The sequence below is a fragment of the Macaca nemestrina genome, chromosome 10 (genome assembly GCF_043159975.1).
Source record: "Macaca nemestrina isolate mMacNem1 chromosome 10, mMacNem.hap1, whole genome shotgun sequence".
NCBI lineage: Eukaryota > Metazoa > Chordata > Mammalia > Primates > Cercopithecidae > Macaca > Macaca nemestrina.
Window position 1 is genome coordinate 140,807,648 of NC_092134.1, and position 24,291 is coordinate 140,831,938.

The 24,291-nt window shown below is 51.5% G+C and overlaps 1 protein-coding gene across 44 annotated transcripts in view; it reads right to left on the reverse strand.

Moving 5' to 3' along the window:
* Window positions 1–24,291, reverse strand: part of LOC105484109 (calcium voltage-gated channel subunit alpha1 C) — a 649,973-nt gene that overhangs the window by 243,545 nt on the left and 382,137 nt on the right. For all 44 annotated transcript variants that reach the window (XM_071070623.1, XM_071070630.1, XM_071070633.1 and 41 more), the window contains one exon: window positions 7,606–7,745. In XM_071070623.1, coding sequence (XP_070926724.1) covers window positions 7,606–7,745 — 140 coding nt within the window. The remainder of the gene's footprint in view (window positions 1–7,605; window positions 7,746–24,291) is intronic.

The window sequence follows — 24,291 nt, forward strand, 5'->3', positions numbered from 1 at the left end:
ATCATCTCAACATGTAATAAATATAAAAAATTATTCAGAAGACATTTGTCATTCCTTGTTTTGTAACTAAGTCTTTGAAATATGCTGTCTATTTTATCCTTATGATTATTATTATCGCAATTCAGATTAGCCACATTTCAAGTGCTGAATGGCCACATGTGGCTACCGTAGAGATAAGTCTTTCGAGAAATTTTGCTCTAAATGAGCAGAGAAAAAAAGGGGGTTATAGAAGTGGGAGTGGAGTCAAGAGGGTTTTGTTTCTGAATGGGAGATATGACAGCATTTTTCTATGTGATGGGAATCATCTAACAGAGGCAGAAAATGTGATGAGATAGAAGTGAGAGAGAACCGCTGCTGGTAGGACGGAGCTCCTTCATTGGCAAGAAGGGGATGGGTGCACACGAAGGGTGCCCACCTGTGCAGGGGCAGGGCTGTGTGCCATGATCCAGTAAGAAGACACATTGTCAGCACAGACGCGTGGTTGTGGGAATATATGAAAGTCCCCTTCTGACTGCATCTTTCTCAGGGAACTGGGGAATGAGGCCATCAGCCGAAAATGTGAAAGGGGAAGGAGATGGGAAGTGTGAAGAGAGAGGCAAGGGTGCTGAAAGAATTCTCTCACAAAGCAGAAGGGTGAATGGAGTGCAGACAAAGAAGGAGGGCCCTCAGGTGTCACCAAGGGCCTCCTCGAGGTTGGAGGTCATGAGTGTAAAGTGAGACTCTGCTCAACTTTGCAGATTTCTTGACCCTTTCCAGGTACCAAGCAGATCTCTGGTCGGACTTGATTAGGGTTGGTATTTTTCCAGGTGTGGAAGATAAACAGACAGAAGACTAAGAATGTTGAGCATAAATGCAAGCTTTGAGTGAGTGCAGCAGTGGCACATGGCATCTGAGATGGCTGGAAGGAGGGTGGACACGGTGGCAGGGATGAAGAGTGCAGTGGGACGAAGGGATCGTGGGAGTCAGGGTGAGAGAGGGAGGGGACGGGAAAGACGGTGGTGCTGGTTAGACAGTAGGATGTTAGATTTGGGATTATGGGGGAGGCGTTATCAGTGGTGACAGGGATATTGGCTATAACCAGGGGAGTGAGCCTACTGAGACAGGCTCCCCAGAAGGCAGATATCCAGGAACCAAGAAGCTACTGCAGGGAAGGTAAAGAAGAAGTGAGTGTTGGAGTGAAGTAGAGTGAGCCAAGAGCCCATGTCCTAAAGGCACAAGGAGGGGTGACTCAAAGGTCTGCAGAAGGTTGCAGTAAAGAGAAGTAAGGCATAAAGGATCTGATGACACAAATGTCAAAAGGGACGGGGGGTGCAGTGGAGCAGAAATCAGGAGCTGGAAGGGCCCCCTTAGACCTGGCAACCTGGTGCAGTGGAAGGAGGCTTCTGGGACAGGAAGTGGCCACCTGCTGAGAGACAGCAGAGAAAGCTGTACCCTCATGGGAGAATCTGGAAGTGACCAGAAAGGAAACTGAGAACTGGGCCACCTGTTTTGCAAAGTTTTGTTGGAATTCAGTTACACCCACTCATGGAGATACCGCTCTTGTCCTGCTGCTGGGCAGGGTGGAGTAGCTGGAACAGAGACTCGGCTTGCAAAGATGAAAACCAGCATCTGGCTCTTACAGAAAAGTTGACTGACCCCGAACAGGCGAGAGACTATGGGGATGGGAGGGCACAGTGGGAAGGTTTCCTCCGTGGGGTAGTGGGAAAGGAGGGGTTAGATCAGAGGATGCACAGAGCCACATGGGAACAGGAGTCCGGGTGATGAGGGACGACTCAAGAATTTTGGGCTTTTCATGGCAACCGAGAAAAATAGGGGAAAGGGCGTGCAGGGCGATTTCTGTCCTTTACACCCAGAGAGGATGCAATGGATTCATTGGCAGCAGAGCGCACTACACGCTGGGTTGTGTTTCTTCAGTAGTGGGGCCTGGGATCAAGGAGGGCACCCAGGTATTAGGAGTGGGTCTCCATATCGGGTCTGAACTATGAGCCAGGGCAACTTTCACTCAGGAGCAACAGGCTTGAGCTCTTAAGTGACTTATGCCCCAGGTAACTGGATCTAGAAATGGGAAACTGCAGCTGGGGGATTAGCCAGATGCATTAGCAGAAGTTCAGGGCCAGGCAGGGCTGAGCCATGAGGGGATCGGCCTAGAAACGCTCCATGGAGGCCTCCAGGCACTGACTGGCTGAGTGACTGGGGTATTGGCTCCTCCGGTCCAGAGGATGTCCCTCTATCTGGTCTGTGTATTGGACCTCTGAACGAGACTCTCAACAGCGGGCTCTGCAGCCGAATGAAGTTTGAGAACGCTGTCCAGGCCGTATCTGCAGTGTCTCTCAGCCTGGCGATTTGACAGCTTCCTATGTTAGCTGGTGAGGCCTTGAATCCCAGGCAGAAGTTGCCAGGATGGGGCAGTGGGCTTCTTTCTCTACAAGGGAGATGTTCTTTCCACTGAAGCCCAGATCACTGAGACCGGAGGAGATGAAGACCCGTCTGCAAATTTGTCAAACAACATCCCAAATGCAAACCCGATTTTGTTCCCAGTATTTCCTGCAAGAAAGCAATATGCTTATCCGAGTGAAAGATGTTCACAAAATAGGATTCAGCGAAGGGAGTGGAGATTAGACAACTTGCCCTTAACTCCTGCCTCAAGTTGAGACTCTTTATTACGTATCCGCTTTTAATTGTGAAAGGGTAGGAAACTCAAACATGGATGGAGGAGTGGCTGGTGTATTTCTTCTCAATGAGACGTTCCGAAGGCAAAACCACGGCTTGGTGCCCACTGGTCCCTGAGGGTTGGGCTCTGACGTGGACGCCTGGCTGAAGGATCGCTCTGGGAGGTGTGTTTGGCAAATCTGTAGCCAGGCAGTGGGGCTGTTAGAAGAAAAGGATCGTGAGGCTGTAGAATGATCGTGAGGCCCAGATAATGGGAAAGGCAGGGCCACCACCCTGCTAGGGAGGCAACAAAGCCTCACTGGCTGGCACGGAACCTCCTGAGCAGGAGATCCACGGAGGACTCCACGGTCCCTGCGTAGGGGGAGGTGAGTCTGAGGCCACCACAGTCCCTCCATGTTTATTCAGCAGTCCCACCACCAAGAGACCTCTGCTTTAGGAAGGAAAGAAATGCCCTGTGTCATGTGCCACCAGAAGAGCAATGCAGAGACGAGGCTCTCAGCCTGGCACTCAGGCAGTAGGCAGGCAGGCCCACCTTTCTCCAGGGCAAGTCAGGCTCCCCCAGCTGTGTGGGAGGCCAGGAGAAACCTTTCCCTACAGCTACAGAGCAGGGGCCAAGGAGAGCAGATATTTTCCAAGACACCCAGGGAAGCAAAGGGCTACCCAATATTACTACTTAACATTGCAAAGGAAGCAGAAAAAGGAGGCGAGCTGAAGAGAGGTGGTAAGCTGCACCCTCCAGCGATGGGGGATCGTTACAAGGATGGGCTGAGTTAGACAGGACGAAAAGTCCTTAGGAGAAGAGAGACTAGGTTCCAAATACGTCCCAGTGCAAGTGCAACCACAAGCTGGGCCACTGCTGGTGTCATAACCTCTGTGGCTTAGAAACAGGAGCACACGGCCGGGCGCGGTGGCTCAAGCCTGTAATCTCAGCACTTTAGGAGGCTGAGGCAGGCGGATCACGAGGTCAGGAGATGGAGACCATCCTGGCTAACACGGTGAAACCCCATCTCTACTAAAAAATACAAAAAACTAGCCGGGCGAGGTGGCGGACGCCTGTAGTCCCAGCTACTCGGGAGGCTGAGGCAGGAGAATGGCGTGAACCCGGGAGGCGGAGCTTGCAGTGAGCTGAGATCCCGCCACTGTACTCCAGCCTGGGCGACAGAGCGAGACTCTGTCTCAAAAAGAAAAAAAAAAAAAGAAACAGGAGCACACAATTGGATGCCTCCCTCTCTTCATCAGCCTCATGGCCTAGACCCCAGGGAGATGTGACTGGAATCTGGGCTGACCCCACAGAAAAGCCTGGCCCCCTGTGGTTGTGGGGAGGAGTCTAAGGGATGAAGCCGGGTCCAGACAGGCTGCAGGTGAGGCATGAAGCACGGGCCAGAGATGCACCACTGTACTGCCTCCCTGTCAACCCAGGCAGGGCCCCTCCCTCCCAGGGCTCCTGTTTGGTGCCTACTCACCCTGCATTTCTTGTCTCTGCTTCCCCGACTCATGATTTAATTAAGACCACATATGGGGCAAAGCACATATAATCAACTCCAACTCACTCCAAAATTCCAAAATTTTGCCTAAACAAAACTCGTCCCTGCAAGTCACCCTCATCCCTCCACTGGTCCCAGAAGCAGCTGCTCTCATTCCCAAGGCTCTTTTCTACGCATATGCAAAAGGCTCCCAGGAGACTGAGGCCTTGAGAAAGATGCCGAATTCTGAAAAGGATTTAGGGGCATTTGGAACAACCCACCTTAAGGACTTTTGCTATGGTTTACTGAGTTATTCAACGCATGCGTTTAGCCGCTCTTTGTTTATTCTGGCATGAGTAGAAGTCACAAAATCTCTCCTATAGCTGCATGCACACCCCGAGTGCTGTGAGCCAGAGCTAGACCTGGCTAATGACACTAATAACCTTAGTGCCCCTTGTATCACCCAAATATTTGTGAGGTTCATATGGCCAAAGTGCATCATTCATTGGCCAGGCAAAATAACGCAACAACAACAACAAAAAAACCCTAACGTGGTTCCAAGCAACCTCGTGAGCCATCCAGATGGCCAGAGACGAGGAACTAACTCGCAAATGATCTCGACGTCCTCCTGCGTTATTTCCTGCAGTAAAGACCCGGCACTCTCACAAGATGGTGAACGGTGGGTGCTCTGGAGACATCCACAATGGCTGTGTCTCCTCCGGGATGGCACAAAAGGATCCTCCAAAAACAGGCCTCTGGGACAAAGAGCTCTTGACATTCTGGCCGTGACTCTGCAGACTGCCAGGACTTCAAGGGAGGGAGAGTCCAAGGTGACGGCCACTTGGAGCACTCACTGGGCTCAGAGTAACAAGGGACTAGCCCAAAGGAGCCGGCTTCTTCTCAAGGTAAAATCTGCTGCAATGGGCTCCTCCTATTACAAGACGGATGTGTTGATGGAACTTCATCACCTGTGTTTTAATAACCTACACTTCACCAGTGTATGTAGGCCTGTTAGGTACAAATTGTTTATGGAGAATCTTTTTGTGGGGTTGTCAACTTATTTATAAGGAGGTCACTTCCACATTTTATTTCAGATTCTTTGCATTGCTGTTTTGAAAGCCTAGATGGACTCTTATGCTACCGTGGAGCAGGGTGTCTGGGGGGAAGCCGCATTTGATTGGGGTTTGGTTACTTGTCATCTTTGCCTTTCATAGTTCCCTGTTTCCTTCTCATCCACCTGTCTTGAGCAGTCTGGTTCCCTGGGGCCACAGAACCAGGCCCCCTGCAGAGTGAGAATGGGGATGCGGCCTCTGTATGAGTCCAGAGCACAGGCACAGCCCATGTGCGCCCCACACTCACCCCACACCTGCAGACTGCATGCTCACGGACGAGCTGTCCCAAATGTGCTCAGCGATACAGCAGGGAAACTGGCAGAGGCACTGCGGGACCAGATGTGGTCTGAGATGACACGAAGTACTTAAGCAAGAGGATATCCTTAGTGGCACCGAGCAGCATGGGTTCCATTAGGAGCACTCAGGTCTAACTGCATGTGTGTGCATGCCTGAGTGGGAGTGGCAGGGTGTGTGTGTGCATGCCTGTGTGGGAGTGGCAGAGAGGGGTGTGTGTGTGCGCGCGCCTATGTGGGAGTGGTAGAGAGGGGTGTGTGTGTGCGTGCCTGTGTGGGTGTGGTAGAGAGGGGTGTGGGTGTGGTAGAGGGGTGTGGGAGCGGTAGAGAGGGGTGTGGGAGCGGTAGAGAGGGGTGTGGGAGCGGTAGAGAGGGGTGTGGGAGCGGCAGAGAGGGGTGTGGGAGCGGCAGAGAGGGGTGTGGGAGCGGCAGAGAGGGGTGTGGGAGCGGCAGAGAGGGGTGTGGGAGCGGCAGAGAGGGGTGTGGGAGCGGCAGAGAGGGGTGTGGGAGCGGCAGAGAGGGGTGTGGGAGCGGCAGAGAGGGGTGTGGGAGCGGCAGGGAGGGGTGTGGGAGCGGCAGGGAGGGGTGTGGGAGCGGCAGGGAGGGGTGTGGGAGCGGCAGGGAGGGGTGTGGGAGCGGCAGGGAGGGGTGTGGGAGCGGCAGGGAGGGGTGTGGGAGCGGCAGGGAGGGGTGTGGGAGCGGCAGGGAGGGGTGTGGGAGCGGCAGGGAGGGGTGTGGGAGCGGCAGGGAGGGGTGTGGGAGCGGCAGGGAGGGGTGTGGGAGCGGCAGGGAGGGGTGTGGGAGCGGCAGGGAGGGGTGTGGGAGCGGCAGGGAGGGGTGTGGGAGCGGCAGGGAGGGGTGTGGGAGCGGCAGGGAGGGGTGTGGGAGCGGCAGGGAGGGGTGTGGGAGCGGCAGGGAGGGGTGTGGGAGCGGCAGGGAGGGGTGTGGGAGCGGCAGGGAGGGGTGTGGGAGCGGCAGGGAGGGGTGTGGGAGCGGCAGGGAGGGGTGTGGGAGCGGCAGGGAGGGGTGTGGGAGCGGCAGGGAGGGGTGTGGGAGCGGCAGGGAGGGGTGTGGGAGCGGCAGGGAGGGGTGTGGGAGCGGCAGGGAGGGGTGTGGGAGCGGCAGGGAGGGGTGTGGGAGCGGCAGAGAGGGGTGTGGGAGCGGCAGAGAGGGGTGTGGGAGCGGCAGAGAGGGGTGTGGGAGCGGCAGAGAGGGGTGTGGGAGCGGCAGAGAGGGGTGTGGGAGTGGTAGAGGGGTGTGGGAGTGGTAGAGGGGTGTGGGAGTGGTAGAGAGGGGTGTGGGAGTGGTAGAGGGGTGTGGGAGTGGTAGAGAGGGGTGTGGGAGCGGCAGAGAGGGGTGTGGGAGCGGTAGAGAGGGGTGTGGGAGCGGTAGAGAGGGGTGTGGGAGCGGTAGAGGGGTGTGGGAGCGGTAGAGGGGTGTGGGAGTGGTAGAGAGGGGTGTGGGAGCGGTAGAGGGGTGTGGGAGTGGTAGGGAGGGGTGTGTGCGTGCATGCACCTGCGTGGGTGTGGTAGAGAGGGGTGTTCTTGGGAACATCCTGTCCCTCTGGGGAAGTCTGAATTCAAAGTGATTTTCATGGATCCTTTCTTTTGCCTGAAGGCCAGCACAGTTAGGACCAAATTGAAAAGAGATACTACAGAAGGAAGAAGAGGGATGTACTGGTGAGACAGCCAAATGGCAAGCGGTCCCCAGAGAAACTCCAGCCAGCCTGCACACTGGGAGGAGTGCACACTGGGGTGGAACCACAGACGTTCACGCCACCGTTTGCAGCAAGGAGACCTGACCCCTCCTTTTCCTGGGTAAAACCTCGGATTCAGCCTGTGAGGCAGGAAGCCCATGGGCAGGAAGCGCACACTCTCACTTTGCTGAGAGTCTGTCTTTCCCTTTCTGTTCCTTTAGCAAAATAAATCTCATTTTTCTCACTCGCTAAATCATCTGCGAGCCTAAATTTTTGTGGCCATATGACAAGGACCCTGTCTCCAGCTAACCTAAGGAAAAGTCCCGCAACACTGGTAAGAGAAAGGGAAAGAGACAGGCAGTGATACTTACCCCACGACCACAATGATAAAATCGAGCAGATTCCAGCCGTTGCGGAGGTAGGCATTGGGGTGAAAGAGGAGTCCATAGGCGATGACTTTTAAAAATGCTTCCACCGTAAAAATTATGAGAAAGAGATATTCCACTCGTTCCTAGGAAACAAAAATAGAAAAGAGAGAAAGATAAGTCATTAGTTTGGGGATTTGGAAAGTTTGGAACCAGCAGATCTCACAAGTAGATGGAAGACAATGCTGCCCCCACTGTAGTGGGACCAAGTGGGGACAGTCAGGCCAAATTAGCAACTCCACAGCTCCTACCATGACAGCACCAAGCTACTGGGGATTACGGGATTTTCTTTTTTTTTTTTTTTTTCGTCAAAGTTCCCCCATTAAAACGTAAATATTAGACTAGTGGAAAAAATTCCTATTTTTTGAAACATTTTATTGAATTAATCAGTTGACATTTTATTGCGCCCTCCCAGAAGAGAAGTCACAATGTCTCCATCTAAAGGGAAACAATGTCAGGGCAAAAAGAGAAGGGGATAAAGCAGAGCTCCTGGAAAATCATGCTACAATTCTGCAGGCACAAGCCCTGAAGACCGCAGACTTGGTCTTGGGGAGGGTACTAGCTGAGTTCCTCCAAATGATGGAGCGAAAATGCAGCCACAAAGAAATGGAGACAGTGAAGATCCCTTAAGAGCAGCCCGGGCCGGGCGCGGTGGCTCAAGCCTGTAATCCCAGCACTTTGGGAGGCCGAGACGGGCGGATCACGAGGTCAGGAGATCGGGACCATCCTGGCTAACACGGTGAAACCCCGTCTCTACTAAAAAATACAAAAAATTAGCCGGGCGAGGTGGCGGCGCCTGTGGTCCCAGCTACTCGGGAGGCTGAGGCAGGAGAATGGCGTGAACCCGGGAGGCGGAGCTTGCAGTGACTGAGATCTGGCCACTGCACTCCAGCCTGGGCAACAGAGTGAGACTCTGTCTCAAAAAAACAAAAACAAAAACAAGAACAGCCCGGACAGAGGCCACCTGCTCACGTACACCGATCCAGAAATGTGAAATCTCTTTCTTAAGAAAATAAAACCTTCTGTCCAAAGACATCAAACATTTCAGCAGAGAAAATCAGCGTTTTGAGGATGGAGGCAGGCACTGGGTGGGGGTGGAGAATGGAAGGAGCCCCTCTCTTCCCTTGAGGGGTAGGAGACAGTCTTCTTCCTCCCCTGACACCTTGAAGAAGGGCTTTGCATTTAAGGATGCAGCTCCCACCCCTGGGAGCCCAGAGCGAACAGGACAAACTTGTTGGCTCAATTAGAGCGAGCCGACTCTGTGCTGATTCATGCTCTTCCCTCGCCACTAATTGCTTTCTCCCACACCCCCATCCCAAGTGCAGAGCCTTAATGGCCCCCACCAGGCAAAGGCTGCCTGGATGCCTTCATGCTCCACTGCTTGCCTCTGCAGAAGCTCAGCCATCCTTCACTGGAGCCATGAAACACCCATCCATATTGCATTTGGGCACAGGCCCTCCAGAGTGGGGCGGGCCTGTCCGCAGCCCCAAGTGGGCACTGGGCTCAGAACCCCTGGACCCATTTTCCCCTCCTCTGCCAGTCAGAGGGAGCTCTGGTGTATGCATGTGGGAGCAGTGGTGAGGGGGTGCTCCAGGCTCGCCCACATTCTGAAGGAGGAGTGTTACCCACAAAGGCCCACTTCCTCCTGCCTGGCCAGCTGGGCAGGGTCCTCCAAGGCAGGGCCATCGGGAGCTGGATGGAAAGCTCTGTAGGGAGCCTTCGGGTACCTGGGCTCCCATTCACTCCATCACAATCCCCTGGGCATGCAGGGAGTGCTAGCTTCACTGTGAAGCAGTTTGAGGATGCAAATTAAAAACTGTAGAATTCTGGGCCCTGTCCAGATCTACTGAAACAGATCTCCTGGCTGTGAAGCCTGGAAATGTGCACTGTAGACAATTTCCAGGTGTTTCTGAGGTACCCGGAAGAACCACCAGCTCACATGCTGATGAAAGCCCAGATCACGCAGAGGCAGTGGGAAGAGAGTGCGGGGGTCAGACTTAATCAACATCTCAGAGGCAGATTCGTCCTTCCCTTCCTGCCCATTTTTGTGCCATAAAATGCATTTAGGGAGGCGGCTCCCTTGGGGTTGTGACCCAGGAACAAATCAGTGTGTGGGAAGCTCCAATCTTTTCAAGTCAGGTGGTGTTGGGTTAAAATGTACATCAGGGCCATGTTGAAGGAGAAAACATGAGACAACCCAGCACAGGGGAACCTGAGGATGTCTGTGGGAATAGGAATAGAGGAGCTGTCACACAGCCACTCAGCCCATCTCCTCATCCCCAACCCGTGATGGTTCAGAGCTTTCATGTCTGCCACTAGATGACAGGGTCACTGCTTTCCGTATTCCCAGAAAGTTGAAGCTGAGATGAGAAAGAAGGAAAAGGAAAGGGAAACAAACAGAAGTTGGGTATCCATTAGGTGTCAGGTGCTTTCATATGTGCTAGTTGTTTTCACTCTTTTATTCCATCCATCCACCCACCCACCCATTCATCCATCCATTCATCCATCTTTCCACGCACTCACCCATCCATTCATCCATTCACCCACCCACCCACTCACTACTCATCCATTCATCCATCTATTCATCCACCTGTCCATCCACCCATCAATCCATCCATCCACCCATTCACCCTTCCATTCATCTTTCTATCCACTCACCCACCCATTCGTCCATCCACCTACCCACCAACTCACCACCTATCCAGCCAGCCACCCACCCATTCATCCATCCATCCATTCACCCACCTATGCACCGACCCACTCATCCATTCATTCACTCATTCACCCACCTGTGCGTTCATTCATCCATTCATCCATCCATCCATCCATCCATCCATCCATGCATCCATCCATCCATCCATCCATCCATCCATCCACCCACTGATGCACCCATTCATCTGTCAGTCCACCCATCCACCCACCCACCCATTCTTCTATCCATCCAACCACCCACTCATCCATCCACCCACCCACCCACACATACATACATATATACACCCACCTACCATCCATACACCCATCTATACATCCACCCACCCATCCATCCATCCATCCACCCATCCACTGAAGCACCCATCCATCAGTCCACCCATCCACCCACCCACCCACCCATTCTTCTATCCATCCAACCACCCACTCATCCAACCACCCACTCATCCATCCACCCACTCACCCACACGTACATACATATATACACCCACCTACCATCCATACACCCATCTGTCCATCCATCCATCCATCCGTCCATCCATCCACCCACATATATCCATCCATCCATCCATCCATCTATACATTTATTCAACTATCCATCTATCCACCCACCTACCCATCCATTCATCCATCCATCCATCCATCCATCCATCCATCCATCCATCCATCCATTTATCCATCCACCTACCTATACATTTATCCATCCATCTATCCATCTACCCATTCATCCATTCACCCACTCACTCATTCATCTATCCTATCATCCATCTACTCATCCACTCACCATCCACCCACTCACTCACCCGTCCATCCACCCATCTGTCCCCTCAGTCATTCATGATCAGTGTGGCACAACTAGTTGCACTGTCAAAAAGTGACCCTGTATCTCCCTCTGGGTTGTCTAGATAATGAGCCCTCCAGAAGAGGTAGCACTCAAGCACAGAGTCCCTCCTCCCCCTGTCAGAGAGGGCAGCAATATCCTGAAGGCTCTGAGGGCCCTATGTGCTGGGAAACTGGCATTCCCAGACAACTCCTGTAAACAGCTGGCACCCCTAGTCCAGACCACCTGGCACTAAGCAGTCTGCTTATTCCCTCCTTGACAGGCTGCTTTCTCTTACTTAATTGCCCTATAAAAAGAGAGAGCCATGGTTTGGGGGGTGTGGCGAGGGTCCTCCACTGGGGTACAGGCTTACTGCAGGACCAGCAGCATCCTGGACCTGGCATATCTCTTTTTGAGATGGAAGGGTTGGGGGATGTGACTTCTCTTGTTGACCTTTGGCCTTGGCAAATTTTCCCAATAAAGCCTATTCCTTGATCCATGCCATGTAACATTTGTCCTGCATCCTGGCATAGAACATGGGGAGACCCAGAGGGACCTGCTGGAGACTTGAGAAAAAAAGTCTCAGAAACAAACCTCAAGGATGTACTGGTACAATGCAGGGCAAACGGACAGACGATTCCAATACAATTAGTACATGGCATTCTGGAGGCAAGCACAGCTGGCTATGGATGGACTTCCCAAAGAAAGAATCTTCAAGCTGAATCTCTGAGGATGAAGAGTTGTCCAGGTGAAGAAGGTTAGGGGCTGGGGGCAGGAGGTAGGCAATGTGGAGGGGGTCAGGCATTACAGGTGCGGAGTGAACTAAGAAGATGGGAAGTATGGACACAGCTCTGCGATGCAAACATTTGATTTGGCTGGAGTGAGGGTGTTGAAGTAGCAGGGCTGGAGGGCCCGGCAGGAGCAAGATGACCAGGAACTTTGTGGCTATGCCTGGATGCTTGGATTCCATTCTGAGGAGAATGGGAATGACCTGGGGAGATATGCCCTGCAATCTGGCACTGGCTGGAGAATGAGTGATGGGGTTAAGGGTAGGGGAGAGCGACCCATGCGGAGATCACGGAGGCTGGAGCCATGGTAGAGGCAGTGGGATTGGGGAGACGTAGGTGGATTTGAGAGGAGAAAGCATGTGCTTTGTTTTCTGGTTGCACGTAGGGGTTGAGGGAAGAGGCAGTGCAGAGATGTGCAATGCCCCCTCCCTGAGGTTTCTAATTTGGGTGACTGTGTGGATGGTGATGCCTCTCACTGCAGCAGGGGACTTCAAGAAGAGGAAGAGGGGTTTTGGGGGAAGGTAGAGACATCAGTTATGAACTTGCTGAATTGGAGATACTGGTGATCAGACCTACAGAGGTGGGGCCCAGAGCAGAGTTCATCTTGCAGGGGAGGGCTGAAAGAGGAGAGTGTGCAGACTAAAGAGATAAGGGCAGACGCTGGGCTCCAAATCAGTACGGAACAGCCACTACAAACGCCAATCAGGACGTGCATCCCATCAGAAACCTCATCCCCAAGAAATCCCCTTCACATTATGCGAATTTATCTCCAGCAGAAGTTACAGGACCTCTCTTAAAATCATGAAGTCTGGGAGAGAAAGAAAGTTAAAGGTTATCTAATTAAACTCCTCACCTGAAAAACTAGGATACTGACAAGATATTGAAGCCCGGGAGAAACACGCAGAGGACAAGAAACCAGACTTTCTGACCTTCAAGCCAAAGGTCTGTTCATCCTGTCTCACCTGCCGGGGTACTGAAGAAACAGAGTTCACTGGTCCCACTTATCCCCAGAGACATGGCTGGTTTCACAATCCTCATGGCTGATTGTTTAAGGGTCTGAGATAGAACTGAAAGGGCCCAGGGAGCCAGTAAGAAGGGGTCTGAACAAGAACCCAGAGAAGGACAGCTGCCTATTGTTGAAAAGTCTGGGACACGGTCACCGTGAGGCATGTGTGTGTACTGCGTGTGTGCGTGTGCTGACTAAATGTTGCAACAAGCAGTGTTATTCAGTCTGACCTTAGAGGCATGACTGCCCTTCTAGAATTACTTAAAAAAAAAAAAAAAACAACCAAAACCATAAACAAGCAAAACAGCTTGGTTAATTCCTTCAAAACATATGTTGTGCTGTCATAGAAACATCTAAGGGCGAGTATGAATGGAGTGAAGAAAATAAAAAGTTGGTCAAAGACTGTTCTCATGGATGCCCCAGGCGTCTCTGGTTCCAGGAATACGCAATTCTGTGGTCCTCCTCATGCCTGAACTCTGAAGCCAGAGGCCTGTGTGCCCTCCTGAATCCTGGGTGGTCACAGAGCTCATTGAGAAGGCAATATTCAGCATGCAAACTGGCCCTTTTGGTGATCTTGGGAACTGGGAAACTTTGGAAGCCAAGTGGGACAGATGAAGACTCCCATTCCTACTGTTCAGTGTTAAGGTTGGATAGTGTAGAGGAGGTGTGAACAACTGCAGAAGAGAGAATGAATCCCAGACCAATAGCATGGAAGTACCCAGACATTCAAAGTTGCAAATGGGCTGTACCCAAGACCCTGGGAGCCCACCCCTCACACCAGTGTGCCCTGGATGTGGGACATGGAGTCAAAGCAGATCATTCTGGCTCTTTAATGACTGCCTACTGGGTTTTGAACTTGCCTGGGGACTGTGACCCCTTCTTTTGATCAATTTCTCCCTTTTGGAACAGGAAAATTGACCCAATGCCTATATTCCCATTGTATTTTCTAAGTAACAAACTTGCTTTTGATTTTACAGGCCCATAGGCGGAAGGGATTTGCCTTCCATCTTGCTCCTGCTGGGCCCTCCAGCCCTGCTACTTCAGATGAGTCTTTGGACTTTTGAGTTAATGCTGAATGACTTAAGACTTTGGGGGGACCATTGAGAAGCGATGATTGTATTTTGCAACATGAGGACATGAGATTTGGGAAAGGGCAAGAGCAGAATATCGTTTGAACATAACCTCACCCAGATCTCATGTTCAACTGTAATCCCTAGGGTTGGAGGTGTTTGGGTGATGGGGATGGATCCCTCATGAATGGCTTAGCCCATCCCTTGGTGATAAGTGAGCTCTCTGCATTCCTGTAAGATCTGAGCATTTAAAAATGTGTGGCAGCTCCCTGCTCCATTCTCTCTCTTGCTCTGTTCTCACCATGTGATGTGCCTGCTCCCCCTTTGCCTTCTGCCATGATTGGAAGCTTCCTGAGACCTCCCTAGAAGCAGATGGCACCACGCTTCCTGTACAGCCCACAGAATCATGAGCCAATTAAACCTCTTTTCTTATACATTACCCAGCCTCAGGTAGTTCTTCATAGCAGTGCAACAACAGTCCAACACAGGCTGGAAGGGATTCTCCGACACTCCTGGAGGACCTTGCTCCTCTGACAGTGAGTGGATCCCTGCCAGCCTTGAGGCAGGCTGATGGTCTTGCCCACAGATAGCTCCTGTCTTTTTCCTTTCTATCACTTTCTCTTCAATTCCATTTTTCCTTTATTGCTTCCTATTTCCATCTCCTTTTCCCTTTCTTCCTTCTCTCCCTGTTCATTTCTTAGATCTCCTACTGGCAACTGGGGGTCCATGGCCACACTCATGTCTGAAATATTTAGAAGAGGTCAGTGGAGAGAGAGCCCCAGTTCCAGGAATCATGACGGCTTCTAAACACTTATAGAGCTAATTAGACACTGATGTGTACTGGCTACCCTAGTTTTCCATTTATCTTCTCATGTATACATTACCACTCTTTTCAACTACGAGGACAAAGGCTCAAGAATGAGAATAATAATGATGAGTCTTTACTGATGAGAAGTCTTTGAATGATGGTAATAATTTTGATTCTGGCGCCAACTGGCTGCACGTCCTTGGACAATCACTCTACTTCTCGGGTCTATTTTCTCATGTGCAAAAGGACTTAAGAAAATTACAGTGCTGCAAAGAGCTCTAGGCCTCCACAGAGGGCTTCAGAACAGGTACAGGCAAGGGGAAGGCTAAGCAAGGAGGCTTCGACTCCCCATCCCCTCTTGAACCAGAGCAATGCCATAAACCCACATGCTGAGTGTCCAAGGGTTCTAACACAGTTGAAGAGGGTCCAGGGAGCCAATATGACAGAGTGTGGACAGAGAATACACACAAAAAGCAGCAGCTATCTATTACTGACCAGTCTGGAAGACTTTTATTGGCTTTATGTGCCTAGTTCTGCATAAGATTTGAGAAGAGGGATCAGTGTTTTTTTCATTTTTCTTGGTACTTTGAATACCACTTCCAAAGTGGTAGATAACTTACAAAGTCCCTCCAAGATGCTATGGCGAGGGAGACCGCCAGGTCCTGGTCTGTGCATTTTTGCCCAAGGCACAGTGAGATTTTAGGACATGAGACGGAATAAAGAGCTCCTCTTCTTCACTTCCTCTCCTCGTTGTTTGGAGGATCACCATGAATACAAATAGACTTTATAATAAAATACCCTTCATTAATGAGATTATTCATATTTGTACTTTAGAGGAACACAGACTCCTTGTGAGCAGAAGCCATGCCAGGGTAGATCTCTTGGGACCAGGGCAGTCTGGAGAGACTGAAGTGTCTATTCCCATGTGCATCGTAGAGCTGGGGGATGCCCGCCCACCTGTGCTGAACACTGTGTGGCTACATCCACTAGGCGGCAGACCCAGGAGTAAGAACTCATACCAAGACAGCCTGTGTGTGCCCACCTAGACAGACAGCCTGTGTGTGCCCACCTCGATTTATGTAAATGTACTTACGGAAGCCAGCAAGAATTCTCCACCAAACAGAATTGATGAGAAGCCCAGTTATGCAATTCCATCTCAGTACAAGGTGCAAAGGACAATCAAAACAATAATAATACTTCAAGCAGCACGTTGTATCTCAGGTTGTTTCAGAACTTGAATACTAATCAGCCTGACTTCTCCATGCAGTTCCTGCCTATTCTCTATCTGAGAGACGAAGGAAGCACAACCCCTTAGCTCTCACTACCTCATTCTTCTCCCATGTATTCATCCGGCATGCCACAAATACTTCCTGAGAGATGCAGCACTTTTCACCACCTGCTGCATTGCCCTCTCAGGACATCGGTGAGTTGGAGAATGTAAGAGGCCAGGAGAAAAACCAGGACACCCATCCCAAACTCCTTGGGATACGGAGGTGAGGGTGAAAAACCAGGACACCCATCCCAAACTCCTTGGGCTACGGAGGTGAGGGAGAAAAATCAGGACACCCATCCCAAACTCCTTGGGATATGGAGGTGAGGGAGAAAAACCAGGACACCCATCCCAAACTCCTTGGGCTACGGAGGTGAGGGAGAAAAATCAGGACACCCATCCCAAACTCCTTGGGATATGGAGGTGAGGGAGAAAAACCAGGACACCCATCCCAAACTCCTTGGGCTACGGAGGTGAGGGAGCTGATTCAAGGCCACAGGTCTCCCCTGTGTGAGGGGCATGAGGGTTTCTCCATGGCTGGTCTGGCATTCCTTCTGCTGAAGCATGGCCGTCTCCATCCACGGACTGTCTGAAACCCCTGGGTTACTCGGCCCAGCAGGAGCCACTGGGCAGGTAAAAGGCTGCTTGCCAGGTATGGCTGGAGGGGTGGGCAGCAGGCCTTCCTCACTGAAGGCCTCCTCCTCCCGGGGTCTCCACCTATGCCTGAGATTCAGCCATTAAGAAGCTTTCCTTCCACTGACAAAAATGGATAAACAAGATGTGGTGCCTACACATCCCCACACACGCTACAGTATGGATGAGCCGTGAAAACACTGTGCTAAATGAAAGAAGCCAGACACAATAGGACAAATACCGTATGATCCCTCTTACCTGAAAGATCTAGATTAGGCAAATTCACAGAGACAGAGGGTAGACTACGGGTTATGAGGGGCTGGCGGAGGGAGGAATGGGAACTACTGCTTAACGGGTACGGAGTTTCTGTTTGAGGAGATGAAAAACTTTGGAAATGGTGATGGTTGCACAACATTGTGGGTGTAATTAATGCCACTGAATTTCATACTTAAAATGGTTAGAATGGTAAATTGTGTTATATATATTTTACCACAATTTAAAAAAAGCATTCTTTTGGATGTTAAATGTTTGACAGCATAGCCTTTCGTAGCGGGGCAGTGGACAGATGCGCAGGGTGCACCTAGATTGGGAAGAAGGGCTGGGCAGGGAGGCAGGGCAATGCTACGATTTCACAACCCTGCAGGCAGGTCCTGCTGAGGGCCTTCTGCAGCAGCCTCTGCTAGAAGGTGCCTGCTGCTCCCAAGGGTCTGGGCTTACACTCGGGACATTCTTGTAAAGCAGAAGGACGGGGAACACCAGTAACAGCCTAACAGCAAAGCCCAGCCTTGATGAGAACAATGCACCTATTTATTGAGGGCAAGCAGCAATTGAAGCTGGGTGAATTGAAAAGTATATGCTAGTTTCATTGGTTTTGCAGTAGCTCAATTAAAAAAAACCAAAAAACAAAAAAACCTTTCTCAAACTTATCTGTTTCTCTGTACTTGCCCACGATGTTAAGTTGAAATGGTTTATTTGCCTATCAGTTTCTTGCGTGTATGCCTTCCTCCCTGCCTCAGCATGTGGGCGTGGGCCTGCCTTGCCTCCCCGCCCCAGCACATGGGCGTGGGTGCTCAGATCCAGGGTGCCGAAAGCTGCCTCATTGTCTGACACTAGCCCTGTGCACACCCCTTGGGCTCTTCACTTCTCCTGCCCCAGCCCAGACATGTGCCTGTGCGGACCTCTCACAGGCTGGCCTGGGGATGAGAAGCCAGCGCGGAAGATTTGCACACCCCAGTGGCCTCCTCATGGCCCATGTTTTTCTAACTGCAATCTACAGGGCAGGCTTGGGGCATTTGATTTCTTTGTTTGGTGTCCAGCGTTTGAACAATACAGAGGGCATGATCAACCTTTGCCACACCGCCACCTGTGTCACCCTCTTGGAGTTGAGAGAAGCCCAAATGCCACCCAGGCCAGACACCTCCTCTGTCCCAGGGCTGTCATGTCCTCATAAAGCTACATGTTCTGTCGCTGGGCAGCCGTGTGTCAGAGCGTGGCCACAGCCCCAAACTCTCCAAGGAGCTCACTGTGCTCATGGTAATTACCTCTTCTTTGGGGGCAATGGAGTGGAGAGGGTGACAGATATTACCAATCAGGGCCGAATTACACCTGGGGATAATGGGCATTTGCGTAGTGACCTGTGGGCTAGTATATAATTTCCCAAATGGGGAAAAAGTGTAGCAGTGGCCTTAAAACTCTCTACTAGCTGCCCACCTTCTTTCAGGAATTAGACCAACGTCTGGCCCAGGGAACAGGACCCTGTGTTTCTGCCTCACCCCATGGCCTCTCCCCACTCAGGCCCCCAACATGGGTTGTTTGGATATTAAAAGAGCTTCCTAACCAGGCTCAATGACCACTATCATTACCACCACCACCATCACCATCATTATCATCACCATCCCCACCATCACCACTACCACCACCACCACCATCACCATCATTATCATCACCACCCCCACCATTACCACTACCACCACCACTACCATTACCACTATCATTACCACCACCACCATCACCATCATTATCATCACCATCCCCACCATCACCACTACCACCACCACCATCACCACTGTCTCCACTACCACCATCCCCACTACTTCTATTATCACCATCATTGTTACCACCACCACCATCACCACCACTCTCACCACCACTACCATACCACTACCATTACCACCACCACATCACCATCGCCATTGTTATCACCACCATCCCAACCATCACCACCACCACCACCCCACCGCCACCACCACTGCCATCTCCACTATCACCATTACCACCATCCCTAATACTACCTCTACTATCACCATCATCACCACCACCACCACCACCATTACCACCACCATCACTACCATCACCACCACCACCATCACCACCACTACCATCTCCACTATCACCATTACCAGCATCCCCATTACCACCATCCCAATTACCTCGAATATCACCATCATCACCACCACCATCATCGCCACCACCATCACCACCATTACCATTACCACCATTTCTACCTCCCCTATCTCCACCATCATCACCTCCACCATAGCTGCCATTAATAGCAGTTTGAGCCTGGACATTTCTGTTCTAATCCTAACAGTAGCTCTGCATGATGGATAAAAACTATCTCCAATATACAGATGAGCAAACAGATCAGAGTGCTTAGGTAATCTTCCACAATGCCTTACTGCTAGTAGGCGGTAGAGCCAGAACATTGAGTTTAATGTTTTTTTCCCATTGTTTGTGACTAGAGAGAAAGCTGGCCTCCATCAGCTCAGCTCCCAACCACCCTAGAACCCCCTTTACCTGGCACAGCTGTCAGAATGGGAAGTGTGTTGGGGCTTTGTTGGGGCTACACTGAATGCCCGATTTTTAAGTCACATGCTGGCTGCTGCACAGGCCTCCCCTTTCTCCCCACACCACACACTTTCTTCCCACTGCCTGTCAGACCTGGTCACCATCTCATGAGGACCACCGCTGGCTATGAACCCACCACTGGTCTAACCCAGCTGAAGCTGACCTTATCCCTTTTCTCTCCTCCATCTATTGGCTTCAGAAGTGGCCTGAGACCCAACCCCGCCAATGTGGCATGAAGGGAACTTTTCTCATTGATTCAAAAAGAGAGAGAGGCATACCAGCACAAAGCACTATGATCTCTGATTGAACTTGACACATCCATGTCTATATGTGAAGTCTGGAACTGTGGCAGCCATCTGGGACCATGAGGACTACTAACTGATGACAAAAGCAACATACTGAGGGTGGGCAAAGAGAAAAGGTGGGAAGAACTGAGGTCCTGGGGGAAGTGGTTGAACCATCTTCAGTGCCACCTTAATTTGGGGCTTCCTGTATGTGAGATAAAATTTCCTTATTGTGAAAGTCATTCCGAGTTGAGTTTTCTAGTACTTGCTTCTGAAAGCAGCTCTATTGATGGGCTCATTTGCTGTCTCTGCAAGGCTGCTCGGTGCTTCCACCCCTTATCAACCATTTGGGCGTATTAAAGACCAGCTTAGTCCTGCCTGGGGGGAAAAGGCAGTAGCGTGCAGACACTGGAAGACAAGTGCTGCTCTGCCTCCCTGTTAGCTCCCAGCCTGTGCGGGAGATGCTTAGTTCAGACTAGATCTACAGAGATCAGCCCAAATCCCCAGCCGAGGGTCGTCCATGTAATTCTGTGCTTAGCCTCTTGTTACAGCACAGAGCTGTGGCGCAGAGGATGAGGCTGTGGGAGGGAGGCAGTAACGTTACAGTTCGCAGAGAGGCCAGGGTGAGGAGGCTGAGAAGAGGCCTCTTCAACAGCCTCGTATCTACAGCTGGACACAGGGATGCAGACCCACTATTTCCCCCCTGCTAGTGATGGCTTCTTCCTACCTTCGAGGGATGAAGGAATTTCTGAGCAGTGAATTTCTGACAAGGAACTTTCCGGAATTTCACTTTGGACATGCCACTTCCCTAACTCAAGAACTTATAAGGATTCCCAATTAGTAGTTCATCAGGCCCAGCTTCTCTGCATAAATCCTTCCCTCCCCTCCTACGTATCTTGTCTTCTCCCAACTCTCACTGCTCCGGTGGAGAAGTTGCCTTCCGGACCACCCATCTCCATCACTGCCCCTGCAGCCCCTTGCCTGGGAGGCTCTCACAGCCAGGCCAGCTGGACCCCTCCTCCCCTGGGAGGGTGCGTTGGCTTGTCCAGCCTCTCGGTCTCCTTTTCCTGTGGTTCTGCAGCCTCCTGGCCAGTCTGTCCACTGATCGTTTGGGATATTGCTACACGGCACGACGGCCCTGCTTTCCAGGCCCTCCCATTCAGTAGGCGTGCAAGACTTCACTTCTGCTTCAGGAGCAGAAGCACTCTGAGGGCAGATTTTTCTGTGCTATCCACAGTGCATTGTACAGTGCCGGGCACTGGATGCTCACAGAGTCCTCCAGAGTGGAAGTTGAAGGGCACTGAGTGCCGTCGAGGTCAACGTCCCAGCCACGGCCTCCCTCCGGTGCCTGCAGCATGTCATGGTTGACAACATGCTTTCACCTCTCAGGCTGCCTATCTCGCAGCACTCAGCATGCAACTCCAGGGGCGCTGCAGAGGCCACCCTTCTTTCTGGGCGCCCCTTCCCCCTGCCCTGACCATGTGAATTCAAACGAGCAGCACCCACCAGCACACCTTGGTATCCTCAACATGGACGGCCTGCGCCGAGGGCCCACCCTGAGGGCACTGGAACGAAGGACTGCTGTTACAAATGGCACGAGATGCTTCCCCTGCCCCCCAGGGTGCACCGTCCAGGCAAGTGGGCAGGAAGGACACATACCATGGAGAAACTACAACACAGATTGTGTGTGCAGCCTGCCACGTGAGCCCTGCCGGTAATCAGCAGTTTAAGGATTTGGAGAAAAGGCGATTGCTGGGGCTAGTGGTCAGGATGTGTGGTGGCAGCGAGGCCTGAAGGTGGCAGGGGAGGAGCTGCACAGTGGGGTCCTGGTCAAGGTCGGTGACCTCCACACGAGAAACACAAGATCCTCAGGGGAAACAAGCAGCAGCCCCTGTTTGCTGGAGTGTCTGCACGGTGGGGGAAAGCCTCTGCACAGGCAGGTGAGGGCTAAACTCCAGCCAGCCTCCAGGATCACAGGGAGAGTCTACACTCCTTACCCAGGATGTTGTACCTGGGACTTAACGTCCACACTGACTTGGGCTGACAACGGTTCATGATCAAAGGGTGATGTGTGCCAAGCTATGTTTTAGGAAATAAATATGAAAAGCAATCTTTAGATGAACTAGACTGAAGTGGGGAGACCTCTGCCATGGTCTAGGAATGAGGCAATGATAGTTTGAATCAAAGAGAGGGAGAAGAGGAAGAGAAAAGACAGAGTGAGAAAATGTTATGGCCTGACGGGGACTATCAAACATGGCCTCCAGACTTCATTCAGAACGGCTGGAAGAATGAAAGGCTCACAGAAGGCAGAGTCCAAAGTGTGGGCTGGGCCGGGCGCGGTGGCTCAAGCCTGTAATCCCAGCACTTTGGGAGGCCGAGGCGGGTGGATCACGAGGTCAGGAGATCGAGACTATCCTGGCTAACACGGTGAAACCCCGTCTCTACTAAAAATACAAAAAAACTAGCTGGGCGTGGTGGCGGGCGCCTGTAGTCTCAGCTACTCGGGAGGCTGAGGCGGGAGAATGGCATGAACCCGGGAGGCGGAGCTTGCAGTGAGCCGAGATCACGCCACTGCACTCCAGCCTGGGAGACACAGCGAGACTCCGTCTCAAAAAAAGAAAAAAAAAAAAAAAAAAAAAAAAAGTGTGGGCTGGCCAGTGACCCCAGGGGACTTGGACATGCCATGCAAACTTGCCAGACCACAGTTTCTTTATCCACGAAAGCGAACTTGGCTGGGTAATCCCCGCTCCCCTTCCTCCATGCAGCTAGAAGGCATCCCAGTGTAGTGGGACGTCCATGGAGCTGGAAGGAGACACACCAAGTTTACAATTTTTAGCTCTTCCACAACCATTGCAGCTTGGACACATGATTTAACCTTCCCGTGTCTCCATTTCTTTGGTTATAAAATGGAGAGAATATCTTCTTGCAGAGACTCTTTTAGCACTAACGGGAAAATATGAACTTAACACGTTAAATAGGAAATACTCCCCTTCCGCAACCCCTAGTGGTTCTAGAATTCCAGGGTATCTGAGAAGCTCACTTCAGACGACACGATGAAGAGAGATGACGGCCTCCCTGTGGAGATGTATGTGGGGATTAGAGATGGGGGCTCAGGACAGGTGGGCTTGACAAATAACCTATACAGATAGTTGTGTGAAATCCACAATCAAAGAAAAGTGTGAAGCAAGGGGAACAGAGGGATCGGGTGCAAGAAGGGAGCGCAGGTGAGAGTACCCAGTGCAGCATCCCCCAGGACCATCGTAGGCCTTGCCATGTCCATGTATGTATAGTGTTTTTCCTCATTTTTTCATTGACTCAACTCACTTTTTTCTTACATAAAAATTTGGAAAGGGAACATTTTAAAAAAATCAGAGCTCCACTATTGTCGCTTGCTATGATAATGGTAACAGTAAAAATAACTATTAAAAATGTCCATGTACTACCCAAAATTGTCTCCCCAGCCATGCGAAGGGCCCATTCCACACTTGGGGAAACACTGGGCTCAAGGGCTGTCCCTTGAAATGATCAGGCTTGGTCCATGTGGCTCTGGAAGGGAGAAGGAAGTCGGCAGGACTAAGCAGTGGGAACGAGAGGGAGGTGGATCTTGTCTCAAGAAAGAACTTCTAGATTTGGAGCTCCCCAAGAAGGAAGGGCTGTCTGTAGACAATGGAGGGACTGAGCCTCAGAGAGAGTTAGAACACATCTCCTCTGAGGTCCCTTTCATGACCAACAGCACTAGATGCCACGAGATATCCTCACATTCATGAGTGAGAAGAGAGCAAGGAAGTACACGGACAAATGGGTGGGTGAATGGAGGAATGAGTGAATGAGTGAGTGAATGGGTGGATAAATGGGTGGGTGGATGGAGGAATGAGTGAATGAGTGAGTGAATGGGTGAATGAATGGGTGGGTGGATGGAGGAATGAGTGAATGAGTGAGTGAATGGGTGGACGAATGGGTGGGTGGATGGAGGAATGAGTGAATGAGTGAGTGAATGGGTGGACGAATGGGTGGGTGGATGGAGGAATGAGTGAATGAGTGAGTGAATGGGTGGACGAATGGGTGGGTGGATGGAGGAATGAGTGAATGAGTGAGTGAATGGGTGGACGAATGGGTGGGTGGATGGAGGAATGAGTGAATGAGTGAGTGAATGGGTGGACGAATGGGTGGGTGGATGGAGGAATGAGTGAATGAGTGAGTGAATGGGTGGACGAATGGGTGGGTGGATGGAGGAATGAGTGAATGAGTGAGTGAATGGGTGCACGAATGGGTGGGTGGATGGAGGAATGAGTGAATGAGTGAGTGAATGGGTGGACGAATGGGTGGGTGGATGGAGGAATGAGTGAATGAGTGAGTGAATGGGTGGACGAATGGGTGGGTGGATGGAGGAGTGAGTG